The sequence below is a fragment of the Charadrius vociferus genome, unplaced genomic scaffold (assembly GCF_000708025.1).
Source record: "Charadrius vociferus isolate BGI_N301 unplaced genomic scaffold, ASM70802v2 scaffold162, whole genome shotgun sequence".
Lineage (NCBI taxonomy): Eukaryota > Metazoa > Chordata > Aves > Charadriiformes > Charadriidae > Charadrius > Charadrius vociferus.
The window spans coordinates 2,069,153-2,084,126 of record NW_009647236.1 but is presented as its reverse complement, the minus strand read 5'-3'; the positions used below and the strand labels follow the sequence as shown (position 1 = coordinate 2,084,126).

At 46.3% G+C, this 14,974-nt stretch overlaps 1 protein-coding gene across 1 annotated transcript in view; it reads right to left on the bottom strand.

Annotated features, from left to right (window-relative positions):
* The window catches only part of LOC104281895 (fatty acid amide hydrolase-like), a 16,527-nt gene that overhangs the window by 796 nt on the left and 757 nt on the right, over window positions 1-14,974 (bottom strand). The window contains exons 2-18 of the mRNA XM_009879951.1: window positions 14,828-14,884; window positions 13,076-13,113; window positions 11,681-11,821; window positions 10,048-10,110; window positions 8,751-8,871; window positions 8,230-8,322; window positions 7,028-7,188; window positions 5,692-5,777; window positions 5,379-5,462; window positions 4,080-4,142; window positions 3,860-3,937; window positions 3,679-3,767; window positions 2,937-2,973; window positions 1,522-1,670; window positions 1,243-1,305; window positions 850-925; window positions 132-218 (exon numbers count right to left, since the gene is read on the bottom strand). Of these exons, the coding sequence (XP_009878253.1) occupies window positions 132-218; window positions 850-925; window positions 1,243-1,305; window positions 1,522-1,670; window positions 2,937-2,973; window positions 3,679-3,767; window positions 3,860-3,937; window positions 4,080-4,142; window positions 5,379-5,462; window positions 5,692-5,777; window positions 7,028-7,188; window positions 8,230-8,322; window positions 8,751-8,871; window positions 10,048-10,110; window positions 11,681-11,821; window positions 13,076-13,113; window positions 14,828-14,884 (1,486 nt within the window). The remainder of the gene's footprint in view (window positions 1-131; window positions 219-849; window positions 926-1,242; window positions 1,306-1,521; window positions 1,671-2,936; window positions 2,974-3,678; window positions 3,768-3,859; window positions 3,938-4,079; window positions 4,143-5,378; window positions 5,463-5,691; window positions 5,778-7,027; window positions 7,189-8,229; window positions 8,323-8,750; window positions 8,872-10,047; window positions 10,111-11,680; window positions 11,822-13,075; window positions 13,114-14,827; window positions 14,885-14,974) is intronic.

Sequence of the window (14,974 nt, the reverse complement as noted above, 5' to 3'; positions counted from 1 at the left end):
CATTCCTGCCTTGGGACAGCAGCAAAGCCATTTTTTTTGCAGGGGGCGGGGGGGGAGAGCTAGCTAGGATTGATCTCTTCTGCTTTATAGCCTGAGCAATTGCAGTAGTGCAGCTAATCTTAACTCTTCTTACCTCATGGACCGGACTGTCGAGGGCAAATCGCTGCTCCCAGACAAGAGGTCAGATTCATAGATCCTTGGGGCAGTGGAAGCAACACCTGTGGAGGAATCACAGAATGACTGAGATTGAAAGGGACCTCAGGAGGTCATCTTGTCTAACCTTCTGTCTCAAGAGCAGGTTGCCCAGAACCATATCTGAATAGCTTTCAAATATCCCCAGGGATGGAGATTCCACAGCCTCTCTGGGCAATGTGATCCAGTGCTTAAAGAGCAAAGGAAGAGTCAGCGAGCAATCTTCAAGGAACAGCTCAGTTCATTAAAGCCCCATGTTTGATATACATTGGTGATGCAAGCTCACACCCCTGGAACGCAATCAAGTCACTGGGATTTATGAATTAAGCAGCTAGTTTCTATTTAGAGTAAGAACATTTGCATACATAAGTAGATGTCCAGTCCCTCCTGTATAAATGTGCTGGCTCTGCAGCTCCTGTTTCAAGTACCAAGGAGTTTCTCACTGCCATGGATATAGCATTAAGTGTATAAATAAACAGCAAACCTAGAAATACATAGCAGTCTTTCTAAGGAGGCTGCATTATCTTTTAAAGGCTTTGAGGCACAGTGAAGTCTTTGCACAAAAGTCATGCTCTTAAAATTGGGGAGGAAAAATTAATTCTTAAAATGCACCACACAGTTGTCAGGGACCAGCTCTTTAGCCGAGGTTGCCAATACCTGGTGTAAGGATACAGTTCACAGTGGTGAAGATCTCTTGCAAAAATCTCATGGTCCGAGTTCTCTGTCGATTTGCCTGCAAGCAGAGAGACTACTGTCTGACCAGGCCCTCCTGGTTCCGAGGCTCACATTTGATGATGACAGACTCTGCCCATCACAGTCTATGCCTTTGCAAAAGAAGACACATTTCCTGCAGTTTGGAATCAACATGTGGGACACCAATACATGTCCTCTGTTGTGCCCCACCATCCAGCATTCTTTCACATCAGAGGCTGTACAGCTGAGTGCTTTCTTTCAACATGTAAGGGGAGGTTAAGAGAATCCTCTACCCCACCTTTAGAATTTCACTAGGTGCCTGCCTTCAGCCTTCACCACAGTATGTTCCTCCCTTACCGTAATATAATCCAGAGCTGTGAACTGGGAAGCCAAGGCCAGGTTAGCCCGAGTGTCCAAATTCTGAAAGAGAAAACATTGATCATGGCTCTGCTTGCAAGAAACTGTATGTGACAGCCCAGGAGATCTCTTCCAGGTCTGCTCTCCTGTATCAGTAGCCATCCAACAGATGGTTTGTCACAGAAAAGGCAGGAGAGTCTCAGGTTTCTCACTGACATGACACTTGTTCTGTATCAGCCAGGATGACTACTGCCACTGATCCAACCTACTGCTACTTACCATTTCCTGGAAATGTTTATTGAAGTCAGGTTGAAGGAAGTCCCTCATCTCACTGAGAATGCAGATTACATGTGCTACTCGCACTTCTTCCATCTCTGGAAGAGACACTTCAACCACGCTGGCTCCCAAACTCTGCAGGTGCTCCACAGCTGAGTACAGAACAGGTAAAGCACAGACAGCATCCCTGAGTTCACCAGACTTCACAGAAGGGCTGTGAATCCCCCACCCCCTCAGAAGTTAGAGACCCCATAGGCCATTAAAAGGCAAGCATCTTCAGTGCATCATGTGGCATGCAGACTGCTGCAGCTGCTTCTCATAGGTAAAAGCCTTGAGCCTAACTAGATCTCAATACTCCAGCAGGGCAGGGGTAGGGGCTTGCAGACAGGTTCCTAACTTACCCACTCCATTTCAGGCAAGTTCATCTCCTCTCTCTAGCCCCCCAGTTAACCTAAAAAGTAAGGGTGGACTGACAGTGCTTCCTAGAGCACTTGACACGACCGGTATTTTATCAGCATGAAGTGATTATTTAGCACCACGAGATTCCCATTCAAAGCCTCTTCTGAACCATAATGGTGGAGGAAGACGGCGGGTACTCAAGAGACCAGGTCAACAGTATAGGTTCACTAAATCCTGATGCACTTTAGCAAGGCTGAACACCAAGACTTCAGGAAAAGGGAATCTTTTGCAGTCTAGAAAGAATCCCCTTCTTTCTTTGACCCCAACTTCTTCATAAATACCCAAGTTTCCCTATTCCACTGGCTTATGGTGCATCTCTCCTAAGAAAACCCTACACATATAGAAATGTGTCTATGGAAATAAGGAGGCTGAATTAAAACCAGGCAAGCAAGGCCTGGATACTGTGAAATATATCAGCTCCAATGTATAGGAGGCCAACTACTATACCAGGCATTGTAGAATCTTTCTCTCCTACCCCACCATGTACTCACCAGTGTCAATTTTGCTTAGCGTAAAATCTGACAAAGCCACCCTAAAGGCACCATTTGGCTGATTTCATGGAAATACCAGACGACTGGATACATCACAAAGACATAGCCCTGTTTTTCCTACTGAACATTATGTTGTGAAACAAGTCCCTCCCTTAGGTCTTTCACCATTAAAGCTTGCAGACTAAGTATTACTGAGCACAGATCTGTCTTTATGCAGACAGAGGCTTAGCACACTGGACTGCATTCTTCCATTGTAACCTGACAAGTCTACAATTGCTGAGCTTTTTAACCCTCAGCAGTCAGGAGGGCTTCCCTAATACAAAGCTACTGCTGTTTGTCCAGCCAGACCTCTTTAAGCATCTGCCGTTAAGGACTTCAGGCGAGATCTTTTTAATGCACACAAGAGGAGCACCAAGTGATACCATGACATCAGGCAGAATAAGAGACTTAAAAACTTTTCCTCTTTACCTTTCTCACAGACGGACAGGACTTCAGCATCACATGCCTAGAGAAAAAGAGGAAAGAACTAAGTAGACTTTAGTCACTGCCCTCATCTCCTTGGTGAGCACACTCACGAGGACTTTGGTCCTTATGGAGCTTTCCCTGTTCTGTACTTAACGGTAGTGAAACACAGCCTTCCAGGACTGTCTTAGGCCACCCGCTCCAAGAAAACAGCTTGCAGGTTGTCTTTTCCAGAGGAGAGGATATTCCTCTGCACTGGAGCAGAGCCAGAAAGAGTCCTTGTTTTCATCCAGGGAAGAAATCCTGAGTGCATTTGTGGGGTTGCATTACAATTGCCAAGCCGTACTAGCTTGCAAGCCCAGTTTCTACATTGGAATGATAAAATACCACTCAGCAGCTACAGCATTGTCACCAAATGGATACACTAATTTTCCTCATTTGATTTTAAACTTTTCTAATCAGTTCAGAAGCATTGCTTCTGATAGAAACAGCAGTACGAGGAAGCATACTGCCATCAACTGTACAGTCATTAACTTTCCTCATGCCTCCAACAGACTTTTACTCAAAAGGCTACCTTGGGAAAAAAATTTATCCCTGTTGATGTTTTCACCCAGGCTATATTCTCTTCCAATTATAGGACTAAATAAGAGAAGTTCTAATGGCGACGGGCAAGAGAACAGTGAATGCACTGAATTCCTTCAAAAGCTCATTTTGCAAAGCAGCAGAAAGAGAAAGAGAGAGCAGGCACCTTAAAAAACGTCCAGTCCACTCCGAGTTTTAAGCCTTTCAGGTCAGGAGCACACATATCAGACAGGGTTGCTTTGGGCTGTTTTAGTCCTGCAGGGAACAAACAAAAGTTCCTCATTTTATCTAGGATGCCTCCAGGGAGACACAGCACCTGGGCTAAGGGAGGGAGAGGGCTCACCTACCATACGGATAGAGTGGATCTGGCTCAGCAAGAATACTGTAAACAATGGCTGCATCTGCCACTGAGGTACAGATAGGGCCTATAAGAAGAGATATCAGTTATAAAAATGTGACAAGGGGTAATTCGTACCTTGCTCCCAAGGTCTTTTGTAGGCACAGATTGCCTCCCCTGTGAGAACACCACACACCAAGGTCCCCGAAGTGGAGCACGAGTCCTCTTACCTACGCTGACTGTGGAGTAAGAGAGTGGCAAGCTGCCATGAGAACTGATGCGCCCGAATGTACCTAGAGAAAGAAACGGGCAGTTAGCTAGATAGTAGCAGTTGCTAGTAAGATCTGACCTAGATGGCTCTGGTGCACCCAGTCAGTAAGCAACGCACCCCTGCCAGTCCCTTTTATGTCTGCCATTTCAGAGCCCAGTCACGCATCTTCCAACACCCTGTTCTGCTGACCACGATCCGATCTGTCTCATCAGTGAAACAGATGCATTCAACAAATAGTGAAACTGTTTTCCCCCATAAGAAATTATTTAGTTGAGGGGAAATACGTGCAGGGATATTTTTAAATACATGCATTTAAATATGCAGAAGCAGCATCTATGGCAGGGAGGATGGAGAGGCAGAAGCAGGATTGCCAACAGCAGCAGATGCCACCCCCTGGGAGATCTCACCCACTTCACTAGTGAGACTTCATGCCTAACACCAGTTGTCTTCTGTGAGTACTCGCATTGCCTTTCCAACCAGTTACATTTTTGTCATCGTCATCACTATCTTCCTCAGATGAATCAAGTTTAATCAAGTTGATCGCATGTGAAGGATGGAAAACCAGAGTAATGGCTGAGTATCTGGTCTGAGATGAAGCAGCCAAGATCGTTCAGAATGAACCATTCCAAAAAGCCGGCATCTCTTCCAAGTGACAATCCTGCCTTGCTACCTTCCATGCTGTAGATACTGTTCTATGCACATCTTATGTACTCTGCACGTTCCTCTTGATTACATTAATTCCTACTGCAAAAGCTGTATTGTTACTTCCTGTAACACTGAGATAAGAGGGAATGGCTACATCCTGGTTTCATATAACCCTATTACCAGGTTTAACTTACCAGATACAAATCTGAGCAGCATCAGCCTCTCCATATAATTGGGGTGATGGCAAACAATTGTGAGTGGAGATGCTTTTCACTAGCTCACTACAGATACCCAACTATGTTGGGAACACCTCCCAGCAGAGAAGGAAGATGGAAGAGGGACGAGTGGGTAGAAAGAAAAGCAGCAGGCATGTTTTGTTTAGCATTTGACTCAAATAAGTTAGGGTCTTTTGAACATCTGTTCAACAGCCAGTACTGAGAATACTTCCACTCTGCCAGTCCAACCCACGTGACTCTCAGGGTGTTATACTCCAGAGTTTCTCTGGTCAAATTTTGCTTGACAGGAATTAATGGACTGTGCCTGACTTGTTTGTGGCATTCTATCTGATATACCAAACAAGACACACACCCCCTCCATGATTAAAGGGCTCTACCTTTCAGCCCGACCACACCACAGAACGAAGCAGGAATCCTCACAGAGCCGCCTCCATCTGTGCCAATAGCCACTGGGCAGAGCCCTACAAAAAAAAAAAAAACAACAAACCACACATTGGCCTGTGATCAGAGAGACATCATGTTGCCCTGTCCATTTTACCAGCAGCTGCAGCAAAAACAGCACACAGAGCTCTCTGTTCAGCTAGGAGTTCCCTCCAGCTTCTAAACCCACTCATACACACTAAATGCCTGAGGTACTTTGGCTCAGGAGCTTCCTCCCACCACCCCCAAACTCCATTTAGGACCACCTACCTGCTGCTACAGCTGCAGCTGACCCACTGGAGCTCCCACCTGTGAAGTGGTTAGGCTTGTAGGGATTCCTAGGGATCTTGTGGTACCTGAGGCAGACAAATAGTGTTGAATCTTTTCCTAGGAAGGACTGCATGCATTACAGGGCAGGAAAAGATCCAGAAACATAGCTGAGTTCTCTTAGTAAATCTGATCATAGCTGATCTCTTAGTAAAGAGATACATTTCAGGAAAAGATCCAGAAACATAGCTGAGGGATTCCAATCTCTTAGTAAAGAGATACATTGCATCCCAGATAGTGCTATGTCCCTAGAAAACAAGATGCAAAAAAGACTTCTGCCTCAGAGTCCAATCTTTTGTTAACACAAGCAGCCTATTCAAGAGACAGATGCAAAGCAGGAGAAAGGATGCCGCTCCAGCTCTTCCGTCTCCAACAGCACTGTGCCATTACTGCATGCCACATGGCAGGGGGGTTGGAACTAGACGATCTTTAAGGTCCCTTCCAATGTAAACCATTCATGATTCCATGATTATGCAGTTTCAAAAGGCGGAGCAGTTGATGATCAGCAATTCTTACAGACAAGCAAGTCAGCATCCCCAGCTCTCCCCTTTATCCCAGAGCAGCAGCTCCCAAAGTCTCCAGTTTGATCACAGTCCCCAGACACCAAAGAGAGCTGCCAGGTGGCTGGGTATCTAGCCAACCTCACACAGTGAGGAAATGCCTTGGCACGTCGTTCCAGCTGAGGGGGAGCCCCAGTTCCATCCAGCTACACATGCATGAAGCGTGGCCCTGCATATGGCTTATCAAGGCTGTGAAGACCACTGCTCTACGATAGCAGTTCTCAGCTTGGCTATAGCTGGACAATTCACAATAGTAAAGCAAATTCCAGTGTACCCGTTTTAGCTAGGAAACAAAAACACTATGTTCTCCTGAGATGACTGTGCCCTTTCTCACTGTTCTGGGCCTTTAGCCGTTTCTGTGACTGAGCATTAGATTACTATTTATTTGTTTTCTGTCACTGCTTTTGTCTACCACTCATCCTGTAAACATTCACACCTCCAGGCCTCTAAGGCGTGGCAAACCGAGTTCCTTACTCAACAGACACCACTTGGATCCTCACCTTCCTTTGGTTTCAGGAGTCTTCAGGCTCCCACAGCTACTCTGACCCTCAAATCTACAATGCTTGGTTTTCACACCCCCAGGGTTTTTCCTGCACAGGGTGCTTCTGTCAGTTTTATTCTCACACGCTTGCCCTATTTTTGTACCCTTCCCTGTCAGTTCTAGACAGACTTTTAGGTCTTTCTAGACCTAGGTGAAGGAGGGGAAAAGAGATTTTTACCTATTAGGGTTGCATCCAGTTGTTCCAGTCCCTAGTTCATGCATGTTTGAGACCCCAATAATGATAGCTCCAGCCTCTCGCAGCTTCTTGGCCACAGTAGCATCTTCTGTTTCAGGCTCTGTCCCAAGATACACTGTTCCCACTCGGTGACGGTAAGGTACCTTAGGCAAGAAGACACGTTATTAATCATCCCAAAACAATGGCAAGGTAAGCAGGCACACGTGCATATTTCACATGCACACTTCAACTCCACAACAGATCCCAGACATTAGGACGCACAGAGGTAAGTAAGGGCTAGGAAGCTTCACTTTTCAACTTGTTCTGTGTTGGCTTCTCTTAGGAGGGACACTTAATCCTTCAATATTTTGTCTTTCTCCCATGCAGAGGAGTCCTTTTAATACCATGACACAGAAAAGCAGAATCATGTAGATGATCAAAGTCTGCCTCTCTGCAGCAATGCAATCACTATGCCCAAAGGCTGCAGAACAGTCACCTTGTCCCCACAGCACACAGGAGCTCTATTTTCCATTTTTCTACGGACAAAGCAGCAGTGTTTCAGATCTGCAGTGCTTTGAAGCACGGCACCGAGATTAGATGGATGCCAAAATACCAGATGGACTCACTTTCAGGGTATGCTATGTACTCTTCACTTCGATGCAGCAATGGAAGAATCTGTACATAAACAGGACTCCCACCCTATGGGTAGGTCTCTGCAGAGCCCATGACAGCTTGATGGCACTGCCAGGAGTATTTAACGGTAACTGTTGTTAGGCCACAGGCAAAACTCCTTGTAAGTGGGAATTTTCAAAGTAATTTGCATATTTCTGACACAAGTATGTCCTTTAAGGTAAGGAGAGAGGGATGCTTTGCCGGTGGAGCCGTCAGTGCCCGAGAAATACAGACAGTTACAGATGCTTTTACCCATTCTCATTTCATCATAAGAGAGACTGTTTCCCACGCCCACCCTCTAATCCCCATGGATTAAAGAGATCAGTACAAGATATGTAACGTGTCTGCTGTACCCAAGATCTGTCTTCACCTGGCAAAACTTGTTAATCCTACTCATTACAAACCCATATACTACCCCTTATCACAAATATTCTCAGGTCTCTGCTGAGGACTTGGCCTTAAAACTTTGTCGCAGTGAGTTTTCTGGGTTGACCACCTGCAGCATGAACTGACAGTCAGACAAGGAAACTCACCACTTTGAACTCTTCTTTCAGACACACTGGGATGCCATCCAGATAAGAGAGAGTACATTTATTCCTGTAACGAACGGTGGAGGCCTCAGCCATCTGCACAGACGAAAAAAAAAGTATATGTTATATATATTTAGTTGAGCTGAAGGTCACTACCAGTATCAGAACAGATACCAAAAATGGTTTTCTCAGACTTCTACTAAGCCAAACTGTAAGAGTTTCTTTCTTCTTCCACCATATGCTGATGGCAAACTACTGCTTGGAAGCATCTATGCTAACAAATGCCACATAAGCACAGAAGTCCTGTTTTAAACACAGTCATCCAGCAGGAAACAGACTGCTTTAATGCTACTTCCCTTTGCAGGAAGGAAAGCAAACTTGTTGTAGTCCTCTACACAAGGAGGGTGGAAAAACATACATATTTTTCTATGCAATATATCAGCAGAAGAGCCTCTGCCCTTTCTAATGGATGCTACTGCTCTTGAGGTGGCAGAGGCTCCTTCCCTACCAGAGGCAGACATTACCAGCATTATTTGCTCCTGGTCCCATTGCACTATTGCTCTGAGTGGGGGTGTGGATTTGTCGCAGTCCTCCAGCGTGGCAATGATGTTCTTTGCTACCTGAGATGGCGTCAGCTTCCCACTCCTAAAAGACAGGAGAAGTAGGGACCTTGTTACAAGACCCCCACACCACACCCACACACAGGGTTTGTCTCTCATGTAGCAAGATGGCAGCTGTCACAGCTGTAAGCAAGAACTAGGTAAGAATCTGCACGTGGTGATGATTTTAACACAGTTGACACCATCAGGATAGAAAATTCCCTTCCTTAAGGTGAGAATTTGCCTACACCCTTAGTTGGGTTGCATGCCCCCAACCCTTAGACTAGGGGCAGGAGCTAAGAGACTTACCCAGATATCCCTGAACCACCAGATAAACAGGGAAGGACAGCTGACAGCTTTACAGACAGTCCTCCAGCTGCTGAAATCTTGATGCTATGGAATTCCCAGTATCATGAGCTAAGACCAAGAGGCCAGCTCCCTTTGTACAGGTCTCCCATTACAGCAAAGGGCTCACAGCATTACGGTCATAACCCACCTTCAACAAACAAGCCTTCCCTCCCTCCTGGCAAAAGGCTATGTCACACCACAAACACATCTACCTCTGGCTGACACAAAAGCCTCACCTATAACACCAGACTGCAGTGTCAGCTGTTTGCTCCAAGGCCACAGCCTACTGGCAGAGGTGGCCCTCAAGGAACAAGTGCCAGGAGTGCAAGAGGATTTATCTGAGCGCTCCACATCTGGCACATGGCCCAGAGGCAACCAGGAGTTACCGAGCAGCCAACAGCTTGCAGAACCTCAGAGTCAGGGATGTGCTTCCAGCTCTTCCCCAGCTGGACATGTTTACTGGGTGAAAGCAGTCAAACTGCTCACAGGAGCACAAGCAGCTGGGAAACCAAGGGAATCTTCAGAGACCCACAGTATGTGCAACTCGCATCATCCAGATGAACCTTCCTCTCCTTCTCACTCATGTGTTTGGGCAAACAAGGTATGTAGAAATCTTTCCCAGAGAAGACTGACAATAAGACAAGGAAAACAGCATTTAAATATCCTTGCAGGGCTTGTAAAAGTTGTGTCAGCTCTCCCAGTTGGCTTTCCTTCGTTATTCTATTAGGGAGAAAGGATTGCAGAGGGCAACGCTAAACAGTGGTACCTCAAGGACAATCCTAACTAAGAGATGCCTGAGAGCTTGTGGAACAATAACAGCCCACAGCAGGGGAACATGCAAGAGAGGTTGTTTCCAGACCATAATTTCACCTACCGGTAGCAGTCCAGGTAGTCTTTGATCCCTTTGAAGCTAAACCCGTTGCTAGCAGAATCAGACCTGCAAAGAAAGGATTAAAGGGACGAATGTGAACCACCAAAGCCATCTCTGTTTAGACCTATAGACTGCAGCATCACGGTTCAATGCAGGCTGGGCATCACTCACTCACAGTAAACCTGCTGGTCACCATTTGGACCGCTAGCCTATGCATTTCAGCTCACACTCTGTAAGACTCCTGGCACACATGCAAGATGCCAGCTACAGTCAGGGTGCCACAGAAATAAGGGCACATGCCCTGCTGACATGTTCTAGTTGCTTTGTAATTCTACTGCAATACAGCAGTCACTAAACTGTTCAAAATTTATTCCAGGTTTACATTTGCTACTCACTACTGGACCATTACAGAATAGCTAGAATATATTGGTAAACCTACTCCCAGGATCCTAAGTTCGATCTGAACAGCCAGCAGCACACACAGTGTATGGTACGAGAGCGGGAAGAGATGTTATGCAGCACACACTAGGATTCACATCAGCAAACTGCTTAAAAACTAAGTCACTGGCTCGAGTACATAAGAAATAGAGCATTTCTCATCACAATAGGATGAACATCTGAAAAGCTAGCTACAATTACTACTCCTGTGATGTCTCCAAGTAATCACCCAAACCAGAAGCCATATCCTGGAACGGGACAGCGTAAGGCACCATAACGTGCTATGCAGGGAAGAGGTAAGGTTCCAGTAACTGTAATACTCAATGTATTACTGCCGGAGCTGGGGATACAAGAACCAGAAGACTGCACTCACCCTGATCAATGCCTGCAGGAAATACATCCCTCCCTCTAAAGTGAAGGAGCCAAAAGCTTTTCCCTGCTCTAGCTTAAGAACTCAAACAGGGAGCAAGCTTAGTCCTGTTAAAAGCGAAGATACATAGAGAGAACCCACTCTGTGAGACGCTGATGTAGCGCAGCTCATAGACATTTTCAGTAACTACTGGATAGGCCCACAACTAAGAACCAAAAACAGATGGGGAGAGCATTAATAGCAGCCCAGCTGCTCCCACCTCAGCATCAGACCTCAACGAGACACATGAGCCTGAGAAACGTTTCGCCTGGAATCCAGTGCAATTTAATCGAGCACAGGCTGCAGTCAAGATGCTGAACAGGCTTTTATCCAAGCAACCTAACTAACAAAACCTAATTTCTCGTGGATCATTTTCTTTATAACCTGCATTCCTTCTCTCCTCCAAGCAACCCCTGTGTTCTCTTTGAGATTCCTTGCAGGCAAGAAACAGCACACCTGCAAACTCACTTAAAGGGATGTGTGCGCTGACTAGCAAACCACTAAGTATATCTGTTCTATTGGTGCAACCAGAGCTCTGGCAAGGGCCGAATTTGGTCTCTCCCCAATAAGCAGACTCCCTGAAGCTTGCAGAAACTTCACATTGCTTGTAACTACTGGTGATATATAAGTTACAAAAGGAAAGATGACTGACAGCACTATTTGTTTTGTAAAGTGGCTGGGTGTGGAAAAAGATTTTAATACAGATTACTGACAATGACAGCTTCCCACTAATACGTGATAGTGCGAACACATGTGTTCTTCCACTCCACTCTTACATCACATACTGACCTGCCATCTATCAGCTGCTCGATAATATCTGAAGTTCTTTTAGCTTCAGACTTGTCTTCCATAACCTCCGCAGCAACCTCCGGGATAAACGTGGGATCTTCATGAATGTCAAGCGACCGCATGAGCGATAAATTGTTCAGCCTGAAAGAGAGTCACTGCTAGAGTTTGCAAGCTCTACCATGACGAATTTTTCACTGTTCAGAGGGAACCTTACCCAAGAACATTTTGTCTTAGCAGTCTGCTCTCACAGCAGGGAGTTGCAACAGTTACAAGATAATCTCTCACACCTTTCCTAAAGGCAGCATCAAATCTATTCTGCTTGCTTAGCAAAGCCTCCTACCTCTTGACATAAGGCCAGCCAGCCTCCGTAAACCCAAAATGGGAATAAAATGATGAAAGTTTTCGATTCACTGTAATTAGACATATCGCCTACAGACCAAAAAAGACGGGAATGGAGAAGAAAATAAAAGGAGAAAATAGTACAAGCCATACATTCAAGTACTAATCCTGTTAAAACAAGCACCTCTTCAAACTTTTCCATGACATGCCTCAACGTAGTTTGTTTGCAACCAAACACAACAGGGATTGCAGCAAAAGTCCTGGACTTGGAACAAGTAAAGCAAGGAAATCAAGACCCTGCCATAGGTGTCAAGGAATGATCTGCTGTCTAACAGCAGTGACATCTGTCTGGGTTTGATTCACTCAAAAAAAGCCCATGCCTCAAGTAAAAATTCAGGGGTACCAATTGTGTTTAATACACTTCTCAGTGCCCTGCACAGATGACCCATCAAATGGTGAGCAAACTATGTCAGCCAAGCACGAGTCTGAGGTTCCTGACACCTCTTACCTGAGTGGCTCTTAGTGCAATGTACAACTGAAAGCACAGTTTCTAAACAAAAACATAAGTGAGAGAGAAGGAGAAAAGGCTGACCTAAAACAGTGAATATCTTTAAAAAGAACATACTAATACCTCTGAACTTCGTGTCTGGCCTCATTTCCCCACTACTACTATTCTTTTACCACTGCTGGTTATAAACACAGCAGATTCACACATCCTTCACACAGCCTTGAAAAAAAGACTACTCTTTCGTAAAAGAACAGAAAGGCAATGAGGCAAGCTGGTGAATTCAGTTTCTATGCACCTGCCTGAGTGTGAAAAAAGGTTAATTTCTTCTGACAGAGACCAACTCAAACCAGAGTAGTCAAAAAAATAAGCTAGTAAACATCTATGACATAATCTTGCTCACTCTCCAATCAAGTTATGCAGTTTCCCTCTTAGAAAAGGCCACTTCAGACAACCTTTAAGTGGTGTGCAATGCAAGCATCTTTAAAAAAAACCAAACCAAAACAAAACAAAAACCAAACTTGGAGGGGTAGAAAACTCCCCACTCTTACCTTATTAAGAGTGGCAGTAAGAAGATCTGTCCAAAAGCCTAGAAGAAAGTAAGCAGAAACATTGGTTTGCAGTAACTTTGACCTGAACACCTTCCTCACTAGACAAGGAATGGTGAATGTGCTAACAATTTCTGCAGTCTCAGGGCACCCTAGAGAAAATGCAATGCTACGTGGCAAAAAAATAGCACAAATCCTTCTATTTCAGGCCACAAAACTGGCCCAAAATGCTTTCCCTCCTCCTCTCATATTTATGTAATTATAAAGAGTGTATTCTTTGGCTCTTCTGCCTTTGTCCTTCCCTGACTCTGTCCAGAAAGCCTGCAGCTGCAGGTTGCAACACTTAAGAGGCATCTATATAGCTCCCATCCCTTCCTTTCTTCATGTTCCGCAGATTATGCAAACATTGAATACGGTAGAAGCTTATTATTCTGTTTCTCTCCCTGTTAGGATCTTTCCTGTTGCTCAACCAGCTCCTGCAGTAAACAGAGTCAGCTTGGAAAAGCATGAGAAATTTAGAGATTCCATGGTAGGCGGCAGCTGAAAACACCCTTTGAATACCTTGGTTCCCAGTGTAGAAATACCAGCGGTCCCAAAGAGACCAGTCTTGTTCTAGTCAGCCTTAATAGCTCAACAATGGACTTTAAAAACCTGTTAAGGGATGTGCAAATACAGCACAAGTCTGAAGCAAGGCTCACACTCCTAGATCCATGAAGCGATAGGTTGCCTCACACATTACGTAAGAATTACAGTCTCTTCTTTTTTCCTAATCTACATCGAATCTAAACCAGCACAATTCTGTAAGAGATTGAGCATCTTGCATCACAAAAGGAGACAAGCCCAGGGCCACGCACTAGAAGCGGCCACAAAGCAAGGGATAAAAAGGTATTCTGGTTGTTACATCCTGGAAGAAAGCCACCTGTAAGGTATTCTCACGAATAAAGGCACAGCCCACTACTAGCTTTCACTCCAGGCCCCACCAGCTGCCAAGCTCTGTAGCAGGTCACACTGCTGAAACAAGACTTTCATGCCTAACCTTGACACTGGCTCAAAAGGAAAGGCCAAGCAGCAGCAACAACAACAAAATCCACCTGCTTTCGGGTACACAATGCCACAAGGTGCTCACTGCCAAGGGGACACAGGCTTTTCCCCCCCAGCACCCTGCCATACAGCGGCCATGCCTCCTCCACACCGGCCTCAGCTGGAATCAACCCACAGGCTCAAAGCCCACCTGAGGAAGAGCTCTGGAGGGGACAGCTGCCTTCGATACCAAAACCCACCCAAGGAAGAGCTCTGGGGGGCAAAGCTGCTTTCAGCACCAAAGCCCACCTGAGAAAGAGCTCTGGGGGAACATCTGCCTTCAGCGCCTTCCCTGACAACCCCACTCAGAGGCCTGAGGGACCCCAAACCCCTTGACATCCAAGTAAAGCTGGCGGCGGCTGTATTCCGAGTCTGGTGTCGTCTTCCGTGCCCAAGGACACTCAGGACACCCTCACCCAGAGGCCATCCCTCTGTCCCCCCACGTCATCTCACCTTAAGTGAGACAGGGTGAACCCCAAACCACGCAGAGACCCGCAACCTCCCGACAATTTCCCAACAAACGTGGGTCCACCACCACCTACCACCCCCCTCCTCGGAACCCCCCGGGCAGTCCTGGCCGGTTTCCCCCAGCAGCCTCGCGTTTTACTGCCTTGTTTACACGCCAAGCACCGGCGCCGGGCCCGGCCGGCGACCCGGCCCCTCGCCCCGACTCACCGTGTTGGCCACATGGACGAAAAGGCGCAGCCCGGAGCCGCACAGCCGCGGTGCCCACTGCGGAGAGGAGACGACAGGTGAGCGCCGGGCCCCGCTCCTTCCTCCCCTCCCTCCATCCCTCCCTCCCGCTCGCCGCCCTCCGCCCTC